Consider the following 20,617-nt stretch of genomic DNA (forward strand, 5'->3'; position numbering starts at 1 on the left):
CAATTTCCCCTTTAGGAATCTAGAGGCCTAACCGCTAGTTTAAACATAAACTGCTTTAAATTTAATGTATATTGAGATAAAAACATATTTTATTCATTCCTTCATAAAACAACATAAAAGTTTACATTTTTCTAGAAATTGTTATTTGGAAGGTGAAATGTAATTCTGACTTTTCTGGTATATAAGGGCATATATAGCTAGCTGGGTATGTCAATAAATATGTTGCAACTAAATTTTTCAGTGTTCCTTCTATTTTGCAGTTATTGGAATCTAGACTATGTAATACAAAATACTGTAAATGAATTACTTTGATGTTACAAAAAGTTAATATGAGTTATGACGAACCGAAAGACGTATAGAAAAACCATAGTTAATATAGCTAGAATAGCCTCGCTGTATGAAATTAGGATATTTTTTTAATGGATATAGTAGATATATGGATATTATGACAGGGAATGATGGTTGTCAATTTAGGTTGCTAACATCGAAATCATGTATTGTTCAGTTAATTCACTCAGTAATGGAATAAATGGAATAAAGGGGGTGAATGGGTGGTATCGTAATTTTAACCCGATGCGAGATTCATTAGAGGATATGAAAGTCTTGTGTAACATCTTAGTAATATAAATCCATTATATTTTTTACAGTTTTGTAAGGTTGATAAAAATTTTCAATTTCTTGTTGTGTCAGCATAAATATTGGAAATATCTTGGAAACTAAAACAGTGTCTCTACAATACAGTTAATACACTTGGTGTCTTTGGTTGTCTTGTTTTGGTATAATTATATTTAACAGACTTAATAACCAATTTTAAATGTCTTTTAAAATATATATTGTCAATGTTTCACTCAAGGAAAATGAAATAGTAGAAAAAGAACCGTTATTAAATAATAATTTGACGAATAAAATACCTGGCTATAAAACTTTGGGTACCAGTCAAAAACGTCCAATGGGGTTAAAATTATATCACTTTATCGTTTATTGTCTATGAGATCTCTGTTAATAAAAAAATCCATTTTTATATTATTTTTAAATGTTTTGTAAGAATTCTACCTTTCTTTTATATTTTTTGTGTCCATCTATATGTTTATTGTTTATACAACAATAACATAAAAAGAATATCTTAGATGCACAACATTTTTTTGCATATCATATATCAAAATCTTACAAAAAAATTGTATGTACTCTACCGCTTTTTAACCCTTACAGCTCGGGCCCCAATTCCCACCTTAATAGATCGGGGGGGGGGGGGGGGGGGGGGGGGCTCCAAGAGCCCCCCCCCTCTATCTCGGCTCCTGTTACAGATAAAGACGTAAAATTTTTTTCTGGTGGTTCATGTGTATTTTTAGAGAAAATTACTTTTTCTAGTCATAGCAGCCAGGCCGCTCCTTAGCCGCTTTTTAGCGGCCAGCCGCTAAATTTTAAAACAGCTGTAGAGCGGCCAATTTTGCAGCTAGGATGACCAAATTTTAGGACGAACTTTTATTTTTCATAACAAAAAAATTACCTTTTCTGATCATCGCCAAAAAACGGCAAATAACGGAAACCGCCATTTTCGGCGGTTATGGCGGTAAAACGGCGGTTGGCGGCGCCGATTAATATTTTTATCTGTTTGACGTTGCTCAAGGATTTACCAAAAAAATTTATAGGACTCTAGCTGTAATAGAAGCCACGATATTCATGATATATGTCTGTAGTAAAAGCCGGACAAAAATCGGTCGTAAAGTCGGTCAGGGAGCGGTCAAACGGTCATAACACATTTTTTCTCAGAAGGTCATTGATATCTAAGTATTCACCAAAAAAAATTTAGGTTTCTCCTTATACACAAAAGTCATAATGTAGAAATTAAGATTTTTTTAGAATTTTTTTCTAATTTTGGTGCTACCCAACCGACTTTAACCGGACACCACGACCGACACAGACCAGATATCCTAATAAAATCAACTCTTGCCGACGTATAATTACTAAACTTAAAAAGTCATGAAGTCACAGCACTCCATCTTACCTACAAAAAAATGAGATTGAAAAAACTAGAGGGGGGGGCTCTTGGAGCCCCCCCCCCCCCGATCTGTAAGGGTTAAAAAAAAGCTAGGTTAGGGGTTAAGCAACTTTCAGACCTAAAATGTAGGTCCTCAGTAAATCAAAAAAAATGCATATATTTTAAAATGCAAAAATCTAAACGAAAAAAAATCTTCGAATTCACAATGCGAAAAAATGTTCTAAATATCAAAAATTTCTTTATTTTGTGAATGTATTATGGCTGGGCAGACCAAATGGAATGGGGCTGCAATCCAATTAATTAAATTTTTCTTTGATTTGTGACGTTTAGTTAATTAATTCTCTATTCGCGTTATACAGCGTTCTAACATAAAACTTCCAAATAATATTATTTACCTGAAAAATTTCATATGATTTAATATTTCTGTATTTGTTTTGTTTTGTTACTAGTCGCTTCACTTTTATTCTCAAGGGGAGGGGAGGGCAGTAAAGGTAAGAAAAAAAGCCAAAAAACACAGCTTCCTTGAAATTTATAACCAAGGAACCCTTAGTATTGTTAAATAGGATAGTTATAAGCTTTTATTTTTTAATCATGTCATATTTTTGTTGTAGCTTTTGGTAAACACTTCTCTCTTTTTTAGAAACAATGGAATAAATTAAAATCAAAGATTGGTGTTATAAAATCTTACATTATGCTATAAATTCAAATTTAGGACATTTGTAAATGAAGAAATTATGCATTTTTAAAAGGGCTTGGTAGCCGCGGTGACTATAAGCAGCACTTTTTTGCTTGCTAAAGTATTCTACACAATCTATATCAAATATTTGTTGTCCATTTATCCACAATCCGCAGCAGTTTTGTTTTCCAGGGGAGTAGAGAACATAGTACTGATACCCAAAGTTTTATCAAATTTTTTCTCTGAATCGTATTACAGACAATTTTCAACAAATATTAAAATAAAATTATATACCAGAGCTGGATCTTTACATCATTTTAGTGGTGAACCTGAACGGGGTACGCTAGATGTGGGCTGAAGGTGAGCCACAGCCACTGCTAAAAAACATTGATTTTTAAAAGATTTTTGGCGTGGTTATAAAGTTATATATTGTTTTATAATAAAACGATAAATATTTTTTTTTTAAAATTTATAGAAATGTTTTCACGATAGTTTTGCAATAAAATATTAAACAAATTGAAAAAAAAATTTATTTATTAAATACGGTTCACTCCGCTCTGGCGAGGTGGTTACACTAAGCAAGTGTAACTGCCGCGCCAGAGGCGCGCAACTGGGTGTGCTGGTTCGCCTATGCCATTTTGATTTAAAGATTGATATAAGGTGCGCCGATCGGGACCGCCACTAAATGATTTAAAGATCCAGCTCAGTTTGTTAGACCTGGCCAGATTGTTTTTAATCTTTTATTTTTTTATTTTAATATCCGTGGAAAGCTGTCTACAAATAAGATACAATAAAAACTATTTTGTTTGTAACGGAAGAACACAAAGGAAGGTTTAAAAAATTAATATTTAATAAGGCTGTCTAGAATCTGTCTTGAAAAATTGAAAGAAATTATAAAATCTCTATCTGTCTGGCTCTCATAGCAAAGTATAAACTTTCCAAGGATTATCGCCGCAGCCATAATTTTTTGTTCCTTTATATTAGAGCGACGTGTGTTTAAACATTTCCTAATTATAGAAATGATGGATTATTGATTATTTATCACTTTGTATCATAGGCAGTTTTTCAATGGTATTTCAATGAAAAATTATAAGCTAACAAAACTGGTATTAATCTACAGACAATAAAAACTTTGCTACTTTATATTACAAAAAAAAGTTTTCCACAAGAGCTAATTCTCGAGCTCTTGTACTTTGGAGAAGTGAGAATATTCAAAATTCAATATTTTTTTTTTTTTTTTTTTCATTGATATAGTATAAAGCATGAATTGGATTAATTTTTGTAATTTGTTGATCAAAACTGTAGGGTTTATATTGAAAAAGATTAAGCGATTGTTTTTTTAACTCCCTTTAGGATATGAAAATCTAAAATTATTGTTAAATATTTATAATTGGTAGCTTTCTGAATTAAATCAATTCAGGCAGGTTGAGTCTTCAAACTGGATTCTATTCTATATTTCAATTTCTATGGAAGTGTTGGAATATTGGCATACAGAGTTCAGTTAAGTTTTACAGGGATCTGAAGGGATTATACAAAGGTCGATATTATGATAAACATACTTATTGGTGATATACAAAAGTACCCCTTGCTGTAGATTAAAATGATAGGTTGACACGTTTATACACTTTTAGTTTGGAAGCAACCGATTAGGTGCCCAAAAATTTTAAGCCAACGGATAGGATAACGAAGTTATAAAACTTTGGATACCAGTATGATTTACAGTCTAATATCCCGTTCCTCCCAGAGTTTTTACTATGCCAGAAAGATAAACATTCCATAATATAGTTTTAGCAGGGATATAGGTATGAGAGTATAATTGCAGCGCACACGAAAATTTTAACAATCCCATTGAACCAAAATGTAACATGTTGTAGGGAGGTGTAAACAGACTATTATTTCATCGTCAGTAGGCTGTTATCCTAAGGTTGTTTCAATTGTGCTTCAAAAATAATTAAGAAAAATAGTAAAGTATTCTAAAATGGTGATTTATTATATTGACACTCATTGCTTACAATTAAAAAATTCGTATAAATTTTTTTTTTAACTTGATTAGATATAACTTTGAGATAATATAATAGATGTAATTTATATATCATAATCCTATCCATCCCTTAATTTTAGGCTAGAAATATTAGCATAGTGGAAAATTTAAGTTTTACCAATAAAGAAGAACAGTCTATAAGAGTCATATGATGGAGAAGGGAAGAACCAAGGATATGACATTGGCTGATACTTTGATACACATCATTAATTATTAGTTGAAACGTTTGAATACTTAACTTAATAAACCTATAAATAATAATTAAATAAAAGTACCAAATGTTTTTAAGTGAATGAATATGAAAACGAGATTATAAAACTTTGAACACTAGTGTTATTAACACTCCATTGTCCCCTCCCTCCTTGAAAAAAAAACACAAGGATAATTCTGTACAATACATATGTATGGTGCATAAAAATACCTCGTTCGGGTATTGGGTTCGAATCTGAAAGTAACAATCTCCGACTCGTATTCAATTTGGCTGATTCAAGACAGGTTCTGGGCCATAAAGAAATATTAATTGGCCCAGAACTTTGGTCCTTTTGGCCCAATACAACAATTTCTACAACATTTTATGGACAACTGTTAAAAATATAATAAGATACATAAATACATCTTTAGTTTGATTTGCGATTTGAAATTTAAAGGAAGGCTAAAATGTTAAGAAAATATGTGTAAATAAAAAAGTAAAACTCTGAGAGCTTTATCTGGAGAGGAAAATAAAGTTGATAGGAAAGTTTTGTAACTCAAATATTAGTTTTGAATTCATTCTCTTCAACTTAGTCAGCTATTACATATAGAGGAATAATATTTTCAGTATGGCTTCGTAACCGATTAATATCCGCTTAAAACCGGTTCTTAGCCATACTTAAAATTATGAATAGCTTCGTTATATAGACAATTTTTCACAAATAATAAAATAAAAATCATAGAATCAATACCATTTTTTTAGCCCTAATGGGCCCAAAAATTATGTAAACATTCTTACTTTAAAATTTACGGAAAATGTCTATAATACTATGCGATTAACTACTTTTAGATGAATGATTTCCCTTAAGTACTAGAAAAGTACTGATGATGCTATTTTTAGGTTAGGTTAGGTAAATGTTAGATTTGCCCCACAGGTGTAGAAAACCCGGAGGATAAGAGCCCCTGTGAAATCAACTAATCAATAGCCAAATCTATAAAAAATACTCATTATTCACTAAATAGAAAATTTAGCGTTTAATATTCGAGGCTTTTAAATGCTTACATTTAGGTAAAATTTGCAATTCATTACTTCTGCTCTAACAAATATAAAACTTTAATTGGTTGTGTTTTCTTATTTTGCTCGGCAATGCACTTCAATGAAGATTGCCCCTTTATTCTTATATCCTAATTATTTTGCTGCCAGCTGATGAAGCTGTTTTTATGATATACAAAACTTTTACTTTTCCTAAACATCCAACAAAGCTTCACCCTGAGTAAAAACTGTTCATCTTACAACAATTTACCTCCACAGTATCTTCAGTACAAAATAATTAGAACAAAAAGCCCAATTTGAACGTAATTGCAATGAAAGGACTGAAAAATCATACTTCGTACCGTATTTTAAAAAAATTTTCACTATCAACTGTCTATAATACTATGTGATAAATATTAGTAATTTTCTTCGTAAGCCTGGAATTTGATTTGATTTGAGCTCAAGGTATGATTTTCTTGTTTCATGATATTTTTTGATATTTCAATAAAACGGTACATAAATATGGATAACACACCTCCCCCTTTCAAAGTGGGGTTAAGTAAACGTAAAAGTGTCCATGTTGTACTTATTTTAAATCCAATTTTCACGTAAATATTACTTTAAAACATGATGGTCAAAAAGTATGAACTATGTATACATATGTATAATGCATATATTCAAATAAAAAAATATAAATGATTTGACAACCCTGCAAAGTTTTGATGTAAAAAAATATTTTGCTTAATTAAAATTTATCTCAAGTAAGTAATTTAAAAGATTTTTTTATGGCTAATTAGCTTATTTTTTAATCAATTTAATAATATATTTATTATTTATCAACTGCTACGCCCTAGAGGCCCTGGGGCCATTTGAAGATTGGGGGGGTGGCGGAAGTGGGTAAAGTCGACACTGCACTTTTAATTTTAGGGTTGAAAAGAAAAAAAAATTTAAATTGTTTGAGAGATTTTTTTTTCTTGGGAAGGTTGATAGAAAAAAATCAACTTATTTAAAAAAAATATATTTTCCATTTATCAAAAAACACTAAAAACGTATTCAAGACACCTAGACAGACCATAAAAGGAATATTTCATGAAATTTCATAATTTACAAGAGACTCTTTTCTTTGATCCACCTTATATAACTTCTATTTATTTAATGGTCAATCAAATGATTTCTGAAGTTTTTTATTCGTTGAACCTTTTTCAAGTAATCCTATGTTATTTAGTGGGCATGAATTATTTTAGAGATGTTTATCAAATGCTTTGATAAGGTTTAACTGCTCTTAATGTACTTATTTATTTCATGTCTTGGGATAGTGTAATTTTATTAAAAGTATAGGTTAAAAAACATTCTAAATTTAAATACTATTTATTCCTCAGAAAAAAACAAGGTTAGGATTATGAAAATAGTTACTTTAAAATCAATATTACTCTTTTTTTAAAGTTTCCATAGGAAGAATTTAGAACATTAAAATTCTAAAAAAAAAAGGATAATTAGTCGCTGTCCTATATCTGTAGTTTATAGTTAACTACAGTACTATATAAGGTCCTAGGACAAACGCAGGAGTGACAAACATCAGAGTGGACAATTTACCTAACCTAAACCGTATTATAGAGTTTCTAAATGCCTAACCCCAGCGAGGGGATTTATTGTATATTCAAATCCTAACCTAACCTGTATAGAAATACTCAATTAACTTAATATTTTATACACTCCTGCGTTTGTCAACTCCGACGTTTGGTCCTCCTGCGTTAAAAAAATCATTCAGACTTCAATAATAGTAGCCAAAGTTTTTGAGCCAACGATATTTGGGACAACAAGGGGTATATATGTAATTTACAGTGCAATAAAAAACTTCCTCTTATGGTTTTCTATATTTTTTTTAACTGGATGTTTTAAAATTATGAAACTTTATTTTTTGATTAAACATAATATTTGTCAGTTTGTAAAGAAAAACATGTCAAAATGAAAACACGTTTCAGTAAAAGTTTACTTTGCTAACATACTCTGTAAACCAAAGCGTTCTTTAAAAACAACTAAGTTAATGTTTTTTTATATAAAAATTTAACCAACTGATCACAATTTTACCAAAAGCTGTATGCTTATTTTGTATTGTAATGTGTTAAATGATTTATCATAAAATGGTTGAAAATATTATATAAAAGCAACAACTTTTTTTTGAATATAAAAATGTTTGTGTATGACAAAATATACGACAATGTGTAATTTAAGGATTAAATTACCTTTTATAACTTTTGTTTGTTCTGCTGAAAAGATAAACATAAAGGGGATATGTGTAGAGCTTACAATGTTTTGACAAAATAGATAGATAGATAGACAGATATATCAGAAATGGGAGGTGACATTGGGCTATTTTTTTCACTAGTCCCTAGAGTTAATAAAAACGTTTTCTTATTCTCTAAAAAAAATTTGGGGTCAATTATTGAAGTTTGATTGGTTGGTTCATTAGGTTAAGTGTCCAAATATTTCAACCACAGTTTGTAATCTACAAAAAGGGTTAATTTTGGGAATCATCATTGGGGATGCAATGGAGTAATATCTTTTTATAAAGTTGGATTGAAGTACAAATTATCTTTATAAACAAGTACTAATGCACACTTGATGAATTCATAGATGAATGAATGGAATAATGAATAGATAAATGGATGTAGAGACAAATTAAGGGTAAAGTCCCTTTCGTAATATCGCACCTTATGGGGCGATTCTTCATATTTTTCATATTAGCTGTTCTCCTATTTATAGCACCTGCGGGGGCTCTAACCCTGCGGGGCCAATTACCTAACTCTGTGGGGCAATCATCTAACCCAATATAACCTAACCTAACCTATAAAAAGCCATTATAAAAATATGACGAATCGCCCCTTATGAGGCGATGTTACGAAAGGGACTATTCCCCAAATTAATTGCTGGATCGACAAAAAATAGATTGATTTCGATGAAATCTTAAGGAAATACTCAAACGTCCAATATCTTTAGATATATGGAGGGAATGGATATATTGATGAATGTTAGTTTAGATAGATAGATAGACATAAAGTTAGATTTTTTTCATGTAAAACCAGTATTTATAGAAAAAAGATTATATAAAAGAACCAACCCAACTCGTCATAATATCACACTTTATAAAATTAAATATAATATTTATGTTTAAAATATTGTAAAATAGTGTTAAAATTTTAAACTTCAATTTTCCGCTTTAGAAATTCTATTCAATAAAAATTAGTGTCCATATACTACTACGATTAAATTTAGAATTAGTAAAATATTTTTAAAAGTAGCTTTTTTATAATATGGGTATTATTCAGCGTATATTTAATATCTATAACTAGCGGCCACGCCCTCTGAAGGCCTCTAGGGGCACTTGTGGAGGAGAGAGTCGAATTTGATAACCCAATTTATTATTTCAGATTTTAGAAGTAAAAGGAAAAAATATTTTTTTTGGGGGGGATGTGTAATTTTTTTAGTAGTGATTTCTCTTTGAAGGGTGGTAGTTATAGTTATAGTTATAAACCTTCCTGGTACCTATGAGAAGCTACCCTGTTAAGAAGAACCCGATCGGTTCAGCGGTTTGCGAGATCCTTCGGTGCGAACACAAACACACAGACAAACAGACATCCTGTTACTTAAGTATAAGGATACTTCTTTCCGTTAAAAGCCTATTTAATCCTAAGGTTTAGAAATTATATCTGTCTGTATCTTGCTATACGTTAAACCGATAGGTTCAGGGAATGTTCATAACTTTTGCGGGGAGGGTACCTCCAACTTCTTAACTGAAACAACCCTTATAAAAAAATAACTCAAATTTTCAGCATACAATTACATGAGAAGGATTCACTAAATTTCCCGACCCTTTTTATCCCAAAAGTACCTCTATCGGAATCTAAGCGCGTTGCTGCTAGGAAACATATATTGATTGGTTAGGCTTAAAAATTCTCGCAATATAATAAATATGTAAGATTGCAAGAACTTAATATTGAATATAAAAAGCATGTAAAAGATTGTAAACACAAAAATCATCCACACTTCACTTCACAAAATATCAACAAAATAAACAAATTTTACACACAGACATCTACAGACAGACAGACATAAAGACATACAGAAATAAAGACAGACAGACATACAGATTACAGATAGACTGACAGACATCCACTCTTACCTTCACAAAATATCAACAAAATAACAAATTTTTAACACTTAAGGGTTTCTTCCAATGGATGCCTGGTAAATACATAGAAAATTGGCAATAAGTAAGGGAGGGTGTTTGTTTGATTAATACTTTATTTTAGGTTATACATACTATGATTCCTATAACTAAATGTATAATTTATGTATGTACTATGTAAATCCAATAATTTGTATGAACCTCAAGATTTAAATAACTGCTGATTTCTCCTCTTTAGGGAAGCTTTATGTAGTTCCCTGGATGGTTTTAGGCTATTTTTGCCCCATTTAAACCTCTTTTAATACAGAGCACCTCGATATTAGGAGCGGTGCCGCCAATTTCATTTATAGCATAAATATATTCCAGCTGATTTTAAAATTTAATAACCAAGAGAACTTAAGAACAATAAAAAAATACCAAATTTAAATTTAGAATTAGTACCATATCTTAAAGTTTATTAAGTATATAATTCATATTATTAGACAGACCCCTTTTGATTCTGTATAAGTCTAAGTCCTATATTTGTAAAAGTTTCAAGTATAGAAGGTCCCAGGGATAAAAGAAAAGGGTAAGTAATTAGTAATTATTTTTTTTTATTTAGATGACTAGATCTTCTATTTCAAAATTAAATCAGTTTTATATGTTTAAAATTAAGGTTGAAAGATAAATGGTTATTAGATGAATGTTCGATTAATAAATGTCCAAATGTGGGCCCATTTTTGGGGGCTAATATATAGGCAAATGATGATGTTGTTATTAGAGTAGCGATATTTCGATGTGTATCAGCTGAGATAACTTTTATCTAATGCAATATCATTCATACTTAATTAATAATAGAATACGTCAGTGGAAGCGCTGGAAGTGTGATGTGTAACGTCATAAAAATACGTCTTTTGTCCATCTTTTTTTTAGGGGTTTCCTTTCCTTCTTCTCTTTTATCCTTCCTATTTAGACGTATTTTATTCCGGCACACATGACACTTTTCATCGCTTCCGCCAGTCGGTCATTTTTAAAAAAAATTCTTATTTCTTTATCCATGAAAAGTCCGCAACTCATATTGAACTGTTTCTCCTTTTCTCTACCCATTAACAAACTTTAAATCCATCTCTAACCAACTATAACACCCCTTTTATGTAGTAATGATGAACACAGTGTAGAAAGGATGGAAGGGTAAAGCATTTTGTAACAACTTAACTGTTAAAGAAAATATACTGACTAACAGGAGCCGTGATTTAGCAAATTAATTCCATTTAAAATTGCTAAAAATTGGGTATTTTAGTGGCATAAACCTTGGTTTGTGCTGTAACTAAAGAGAACTGGGTAATAAGGGGGGTTGGTTGTAAGGAAATTTACTTATATTGTTTTTTTTAGAATCATGATCCCCTATCCCTGTCTACATAGTGCTCTTGCAACTCTTGTGTATTTCAAATTCAGTAAGCGAAGGACATTGGTCTTTAAAGTACACTGGTACCCAATGTTCTATACCATCGGTATCATATCCGTTACCACAGAAACTAATTTTCATAAAATTTTGATTGGCTGTTCCCAAATTTTGTTTATCATAATTTGGAATGTATATCAATTTGTAGTTTGTTTATTTTTCTTATATGTGACAATTTACTAACAATTTGTTGTTTTATAAAGGATGATAACATCCATAAATATTAAAGTTCAAAATATTGTGGATAAACCAACGAATAAATTGAATTATAGAGATATTCAATGTCATAATTAAGAAATGGTACAGAGAAACGTTTACCCCTAACGGTTTCTCACAGACGAACAGACGGGCGTGGCGAACTATAGAGTAGACTCGCCACTAAAAATATGTTAAATACATATCTTTATATATATATTTTGCAAAAGCTTTTAATTGTAAGTAAACTTAAATTTCTCTTTTTTTTCTGAGAAAGAAAAAGATAAAAACAATTAGCAAAGTAAATAAATAGAGCTGCTATTTTTGTAAATTTATCTCTATCTTATAAGTAGATGCAACCAGGAAGGGAGGGGATATCACTGTTTATTGCACTAGTCCCCAAAATGTTATAATCACGTTCATTTTAATTGGTTGGATCATTGAGTTGAGTGTCCAATCGTTTTAACCACTATTTGTATTCTATAGGAGGGATATTTTTGTGTATCATCATTTGGGATGTGTATTTATATATCATATATCAGCCTTGAGATACAATATGTTTTGTTTGTGTTTTTTGCCTATTTTAGTTTAGTTATTTAACGCAAAAAGTAAATATTTTTGTTAAATGAAAAACTCTAGACGTTTTGCTTAAGAACTATCAAAAGACTGTCAATAAGTCACGATTAATGTAAAACTAAAATACTTTTGTACAGACAATTATAATAGAGTAGAATGCTGCGCTTTTTAAATAATTAGAATATTCGGCTGTGGTCCATTTATAAGGCTAAACTACTATTTTTTCTCTCTCCCCTCTCAACCTCTCCCTCCCTCTCTCTCTCTCTCGCAGTCTCACTCTTCCCCTCCCCTCTCTCTCTTTATCTCTCTCTCATACATTTCTTGTCATTAAAGGGTTAACGTCAAAATAGTTTAACACTTTTGATTCCGGGGCCACATAAGTTTTCTAAGTGTCACAACTATGCAACTAATATAGAGATTTAAAAAAAAATATATCCTAAAAGATCTTGAAGAAAACTGCAAGAATTTGAATTTTCGGAAAAGTTTTGATGGGGTAAAGACTAATATTAAACTTATCAAATTTAAGGATTATATTAACGGACAAAGTGAGTTGTAGAGCAGATGTTCACAACATATCATAAAAAGAGAGAGAAATAGAGAAAGAGGTTGGATAGTAGTACATATAAGAATTTAGTAGATAACGAAACATTCATAAAAAATATATTTTGATTTTTGTAGTATGGCCGTCAGACCTATTGCCAAGAATAGTTATTTCTCGCATCGTATTATAAACGGCTTTCCGCGGATATAGAATGTACAATTATGAGATTAAAACTAGTTTTTTTAGCCCCGGGGTGCCGAAGGCACCGGCTAAAAAACTGGTTTTAATCTTATGATTGTACATTTTTATATTCGTAGAAAGCTGGATATAATACGATGCTAGACATAGTTTTTTCGTATGGATGAGAACCGGTTCCTATCCACCGGATTCGAATGAATACGAGAAAGTTGTATACTGGGTGTTATTTGGTAAATGATATCTTGTAATTTTTCCAAGAAGTCTTTCCCAAGAATTTATATTTTCCCTTTAGTGTTACTAACTGAAGTACAGATAAAGTAGATTATAGAAGAGCCTTGCTGTGCTACAAATTTAGTTAAGAAATATAAATTATTGTAGGAGACAATTATAAGTTTTGGCAAAGCAATGAGCGAATAAAAGAAAGATAGAGAAAGGGGCAAAGAGAAAGAAAGAAAGAGAGTAAGCAAGAGAGAAGAGGGAAAAGGAGAAAGAAAGATAAAAGTGAGGAAAGGAAGATGGGCAAACCACTTTTGAAATTCAAATAGTTTGGATTATTATACATACATAGTTCAAATGTTTCTGCATTACTACATAAGAACATCTTAATTGTTTTAATTTGCCTTTTAGCTATAATGATTGTGTATTTATAGCAAAATGTTTCAAACAGTTTAATAATATGATTAATTTAGAGGCAAAAAACCTGGTGTTAATCTTATGATTTTTATTTTCTATTTGTTAAAAGTTATCTATAATACTATACGTTACATGATTTTTCAAAATGACTCAAAACTAGTTCAATTTCAATGGATCTTGATCGGTTTCGAAGCCTTACTAAGACCTAATATTTTTTGTTCTTCTCACTATTTGTATGCAATTTGTATCGTATTACTTTAAATAAAAGTAAATTTGCTTGTTTAAATAAACGTTTGTAGTATGGTTTCCTCTAAATATCGAGAAATGGATTTCACGTGAGAAGCAGAAATATTTATTTTATTCTCCATTTAAATATGCGCCTCCAGGGATCTTAAGGGATAAGACAATGATAAGTTAATATAAATCCATAAGCATGATAAACTAAATTATAAATACTAATCTAAGTAAAATTCATTCAAAGTACCCAAAGTTTTAAGCCATCAAATAAGATATAATACTGTGGGTACTAGTGTAATTTACAGTCCAATGTTCCCTCCATCCCTGATGATTTCCTTAAACATTTGAAATTGTTACATTACAGCTTCTACTAATAACGAAATTAATTAGGAAAAAAATCACGAAACCTATACATGTGTTTTTCAGCTGTCGTTGGGGGGCAACACATCGTAAAATTGACGAACTCTCCATTTGCCCCCCAAATATTATTTTAGATTTTTTTCGCTTGTTGGTTATACCTTATTCCTGGTTACATTATTACAGCATAGAGATAGGTATTTTATTCGATGGTAAAGGCATAATCAAAGCTGATAAGACAATTGAATATCATTTTCTGTTACTTTTAGCAACAAAAAATGTTAAGTCCAAGGAAAATAGGCAAAAATAGTCCTCTTACCAATTGTGACAGACAGACAAACGTTAAGAGGCCTGTGGAGCAAGAGGCTTGTGGAGTGTGGAGCCAAATCATCATCATCATCGCCATTTATCTCTTCTTTCCAGAGCATAGGCCAAGCACAATTGTTCTCCATTTTCCTTTGGGTTTGGCCTCAGTAGAGGCATCTGTGGAGCCAAATAGAAAGTAGAAACTGTGTAAAAAAAATTATTTATGTAAAATGTAAATAAATACGAATTTTGAAAGGGCTTAAAAAGTAAGATACATACTGTTTATGTTACTGTTGTAACGTTTTTTTAATTTCAATTTTATTCAGTAGCGAAGCTGTACGTCAGTCTGTCGGGCATACTAACAAAATATTTTTGTATATTTGTATTTTTGTTTCGTGATTTTTTTATGACTTAAACATCTGCCCTAAAACTTTGAATGTTTATTCATCCATGATTATTTTAAACTTCTTTATTATGAATATTGTTATCTTTGTTCTATATATAATTTTTACTCAGACAAATTTTGTATTTGCAGGTCTAATGCCGTTTTATCTATGCAAAAGATACACACACAAACACAATAACATGCATCATGTTACTTTTTTATAAGGTTAGAGCAACATAACAAACCTCTCTCAAATTGAAAAATTAAAAACAAAAACTTTTTTTAAAATTTATTAAAATATTGTAATCAACATGCATAATATTAAGTATATATTAAATCTTATGGAATGTTATGTATTTATAAATATTATGATTAGATAATGCCTATTGTTAACATAAATTATTTAAGTTAAAACAAAGCTTTGTATTAAGGATTCAAGGTAGAAAATAATCGCACATATTTATTTCTATTAGTTTACCTAAACAGTCTTTTATAGAACATTCTTTGGATCAGAAAATATAATCTATTTTAATTTATTCATAAGTTGATATAAAAAAAAACTTTGTCTAAATAATGAGCAATTTAATTTTAATGCATATTAATTATTTTTATTCTAAAAAAATGTCTGACAATATTATACACGTTTGTCATAATTTATACAGTAATAATAATTCATATTTTGTGACATTTTATAGTTAAGATCATATCATAAAAAAAATTTACTGCCAATGTTAAATTTTTCTGGTAATTGTAGGCTAAATATTCTGTATATACAGGTTTTAAATAAAGTTTTACAAATAAAAAAATTTGTTTACTAAAATGTATAAAATTATTTCACCATTTCAGAATTACGAGGTTTTGTGATTTTAAAAGTGTTTTTTTTTTAAATAAAATAATTATATATATTGTAAGCTAATAATAACAGAATTAATATTGCAGTGAAGTGGAAAGAGTTGGATATGAGTGTAATACTATTTACTCAAGTGGACGTTTGAAAACTCTGTGCCTTATTAGGATGGGAATCTCTTTCATCTAAATAGCAATACTCTACATACTTGTTCCCAACACCTATAGAAGTATATTACAGACTACAATTAATAGATCTCATTCAACTTTAAAAGCACCTCTGAAAAATATTCGTCACCAATTAATTAAAAATGGAAATAATAATCTTGCCACTGAACTAAATAGTAATCAACTCAAATTCCAACTTTTATTACTGACATTATTCACCAATTAATTGCTAATAGAAATGATGATAGTCAAGGCTATGAAAACAGCAAGTGAAAGCAATGAGAATAATGCAAGGACAGATTTTCTGAATGAAGCACCGGGCTGGTCAACCTCCACGTTCACGTGTTCGCGTCCCTTCTCTGAAATATCAAATTAAATGAGGTCAATTAAATACATTTATCGGGGGCTGCTATTCAGCCAATTAATTCCAATTGAAAATGCCTCAAAATTTAATATTTTGTTGGAGTAAAGTTGGAGTAAAACATGTTTTTTTACGTAAATGAAGGGGAGTGGGTAAGAAGGAAAGAAAAAAGAGAAGGGGATTGGGAAATTTTCCTTTTGAATTGTTTGTCAGAATCACATTACCAGAGATTTATTATCTTAGTGGATCACAATAATTTTTGTAACATAATAAGAACTTTCTGGAGATACAGATTTTTGTTTTTATTTAGTCACATATGATTGAATACCATTATATAAGTTATGAAATTTTCAACAACATCAAATCTTTTGTTTTAGTCAAAAAGACACTAATTACAATACAAAAAAAATAAGCTTTAGAGATAAGACTTGCAGGGGTAGGCAGTCTAACCGTTGAACCAACAATTCGACAAAAAATCACGAAACCTTATGGGGTATCTGGTGATATAGTTTGTTTTTGTTATGTAAGTGAAGAGGGGTGGGAAAGAAGGGGAGGAAAAGGGGAAGGAGGTTGTGGGAAAATTTTCCTTTAGAGTTGTTTGTCAGAATATCATTTCCTTGTCCCTGTAAGACTTGAATTAAATTGTTGTTTAACCCGAAACAACATTAATTCTAAGTGTAAGTATTTAGGTTTGTACAATACAATCAAGATTTAATAGTCTCCAAAGTTTATCAGTTAACAAACAAGTGATCATAATTTACAGACCAATGCTCCATTCTCTCACTACCCTACCCTTGGTAAACTGACGCTTACCTGAAAGTGGGGTGACCTCTGTCCTCCTACGTGCCTTGGCCCAAATTTGATTTCCACTGAGGGCTAGGTGGACAAGCACGTATATAACCACATATACGATACAGCATGCCACATATCCTAGATAGATAGATAGTTAGATTAGCAGAGATAGATAGATAGATTTCCACTGAGGGCTAGGTGGACAAGCACGTATATAACCACATATACGATACAGCATGCCAAATATCCTTGATAGATAAGATAGTTAGTTCAGATAGATAGAAATAATTTAGAATTATATAGAAAGATAAAAAAGAAAGAACAGAGGTTAGTAAAGAAAAGAGGTGGCAGGGAATAGGGATTAAATAATTGTATGGCCACGGGGTGGGGACAGAGTACCGAATTTCAATTGGGTCTTTGAAAATCATTCAATAGCATCGAAATTATTAATACAGCCACAAAAGAACAGAAAACAATTTGTTAGCACACGATAAAGGTCCCCACCATTAGAACCAGGTAGTTGTCTGGGTTATACATGTATACTTATTCATTTATTGTTATAGAAATGATAATTATAATTAAGTGTCTGCTTGTTTTTATAAAAGAGTTATAATTACCTATGGGAGAAATTGGAATCGTAGCAAGGTTACTCGCCAAAAATATGGATACCAAACCTAAAAATAAATTGTAATAGTACTATTTTGTAATGGTACGATATGAATCATTGAACCTTTTTTTTATCTTAATTTAGTTTATAAATATGTAGATTTTGGACTTTGATGTCCTCGTTTACACTCTTTGTTATAATTTTTAAAAGCGAAGCTTTTCTATAATTAGGGTCTGTCCGTCCGTACGTCCGTCCGTTACGGATAGCTTTTTTTGAATAAAAAATTACTGTACAAAATATTACAAATGTAACCGATCAGTTTATAATCCGGGTGATTTCCCTCAAAGAGCCTATAAGAGCGCAGACCCCCTCCCCTGTCCCCCACAACTTTTTTCTGTTTTTTTTTTAATTTTTGGTCAGATTATGTTTTTTGTTTAAATGGGTACAAGGTACACAAATAAAAAGGCTCCCCCCCCCCTTACTTAAAATTTATTTAAAAAATAGGGAGTAGGGGTTCTATGCTCAATCAGCACTATTGGGGAAAATATCGTAATCTGTTCGATACAGAGAAAATGATTTTTATTTTGCAACAATTTTGCAATTCACGCCAACAGACGTATGTTAGCGTTCATAATATGATGTAGAAGTAAAAAAATAGCAAGAAAATATATAGCAAATTGTTGTATATTAAGTTAGAATGTTTTTGAACCGATAGAATTCAATATTTTTGGGAATCTTTAAGGTTCAAATATAATTATAGCAAAATAATAACCAAAAAATAAGTGAGTAAACAATGTAGAGAAGAGAGGAGAACCGCAAAAGATAAAATTATAAAAATGCTTTTATAACTTTTACGTTTTTAATATGACACCTCAGACAAAAATATAAAGTTTGATAGATGCCTAACCAACCAGAAAATCTTTTTTGTTTCTTTGCCCTTTTATTTTCTTTTATTTTTATTGTAATACAAGATTCAATTACATTGTTTAAAAGATAAATGCGTAAATATCAGAAAGGGATTAGACAATAGACGATAAATTTATGTACATTGTAAACCCCCGATTATAATAAACAAAATTAACCATTTGTGGCTTATAATTTTTATAGAAAAGTTTGAAAACTAATAGTTTGTACTGATCAATCAAGAAAAGAAAAAAGTAAGTAACTCATATTAGATTGATGTCAAACGACCAAAAAGTCAAATGTTAAAATGAGTGTAAGTATATTTTTATTTGCTACTAAGCATAATAAATTACACCTAATTGTTAAAAAACCATCTACTAAAGTTGAAAATTGCAATGACAATTGTAACAATCCTTAAATTAAAAATAAGTTGTATCCTTTTTGATATTACTGGAGGGCTTTGCTTTTATAAATGTACAGAATTGTTGGAAATAAAAAAGATTCTTTATAAATAAATAAATCTTTGCACAAAAGATCTTGTGTTCATACAAATTAGTCAAAATAGTAAATAAAAATGTATTGAACGCCCCATAATTATCTCGACTCCCATTAGAGCTAGAGGGCTAAATATTTTGTGCGGCGGCAACTGTACTTAACAGCTGCAAGCCGCCGCAGCCAGTGGTTGGGGGGAAAACAGCGGTGGATTTATATGAAATTTTAATGTCATGTAGACATATAAGAAAAGCTTAAGTTAAAAATTTGAAGTCTCTAAGTCAAAATTGCGGTCACAGGAGCCTTTAAAAGATTTCTAGAGACCTAGAGGCCCAGGACCTGCAGGATCATAACTGGAACCTGAAATTGACTTGAACACCTGTATTTCATATGAGAATGAACTACTATAGGATGTTTTAGTATTTTGTTAACATAGAATGCTTTGTCAAAGTCAAAAAAAATTTTGCTCTTTACCTGGATGACCCTAGTAGGTTTGCTGGCATCCTGTGTCCGCCAGAAGGGAGATATTCAAAAAATTCAACTCTCAGTTATGTGTCATAGCAATATTTGAAAAGTCACTCAGTACAGCCCTCTATCTTTCACACACAGAAAATTACTATTCAGTTGAATATTTTGTAGTGTACCCTAACCACAAAGATTTAGTTTTAAGTTTCAATAAGAATATTTTTGTAGTATTGTATCCTAACCCCAAAGATTTAGTTTGTAAATATTGAGTTTCAATAAGAATATTTTGATAGTATTGTATCCTAATCATTAAGATTTAGTTTGGAAATATTGAGTTTTTTAAAGAAAATTTTGGTAGTATTGTATCCTAACCCCAAAGATTTAGTTTAAAAATATTGAGTTTCAATAAGAATATTTTGGTAGTATTGTATCCTAATCATAAAGATTTAGTTTGGAAATATTGAGTTTTATTAAGAATATTTTGGTAGCATTATATCCTAACCCCAAAGATTTAGTTTAGAAATATTAAGTTTCAATAAGAATATTTTGGTAGTATTGTATCCCTAACCATAAAGATTTAGTTTGGAATATTGAGTTTCAATAAGAATATTTTAGTAGTAATGTATCCTAATCATAAAGATTTAGTTTGGAAATATTGAGTTTCATTAAGAATATTTTGGTAGTATTGTATCCTAACCCCAAAGATTTAGTTTGGAAATATTGAGTTTCATTAAGAATATTTTGGTAGTATTGTATCCTAACCCAAAAGATTTAGTTTGGAAATATTGAGTTTCATTAAGAATATTTTGGTAGTATTGTATCCTAACCCCAAAGATTTAGTTAGGAAATTTTGAGTTTCATTAAGAATATTTTGGTAGTATTGTATCCTAACCCCAAAGATTTAGTTTGGAAATATTGAGTTTCATTAAGAATATTTTGGTAGTATTGTATCCTAACCCAAAAGATTTAGTTTGGAAATATTGAGTTTCA

General features: G+C 30.4%; 2 protein-coding genes across 3 annotated transcripts in view; one reads left to right on the top strand and one right to left on the bottom strand.

The window, feature by feature from the left end:
* Positions 1 to 20,617, top strand: part of LOC145313749 (uncharacterized) — a 341,643-nt gene that overhangs the window by 168,419 nt on the left and 152,607 nt on the right. The window lies entirely within an intron of this gene.
* The window catches only part of LOC145313742 (ferric reductase 1-like), a 27,987-nt gene continuing 22,638 nt past the window's right edge, over positions 15,269 to 20,617 (bottom strand). For both annotated transcript variants that reach the window (XM_080153308.1, XM_080153307.1), the window contains exons 20-22: positions 17,778 to 17,834; positions 17,182 to 17,298; positions 15,269 to 16,366 (exon numbers count right to left, since the gene is read on the bottom strand). In XM_080153308.1, the coding sequence (XP_080009434.1) occupies positions 16,230 to 16,366; positions 17,182 to 17,298; positions 17,778 to 17,834 (311 nt within the window). In that variant the 3' untranslated portion in view covers positions 15,269 to 16,229. The remainder of the gene's footprint in view (positions 16,367 to 17,181; positions 17,299 to 17,777; positions 17,835 to 20,617) is intronic.

The sequence above is a fragment of the Acartia tonsa genome, chromosome 3 (genome assembly GCF_053477335.1).
Source record: "Acartia tonsa isolate MP-2025a chromosome 3, ASM5347733v1, whole genome shotgun sequence".
Classification (NCBI taxonomy): domain Eukaryota; kingdom Metazoa; phylum Arthropoda; class Copepoda; order Calanoida; family Acartiidae; genus Acartia; species Acartia tonsa.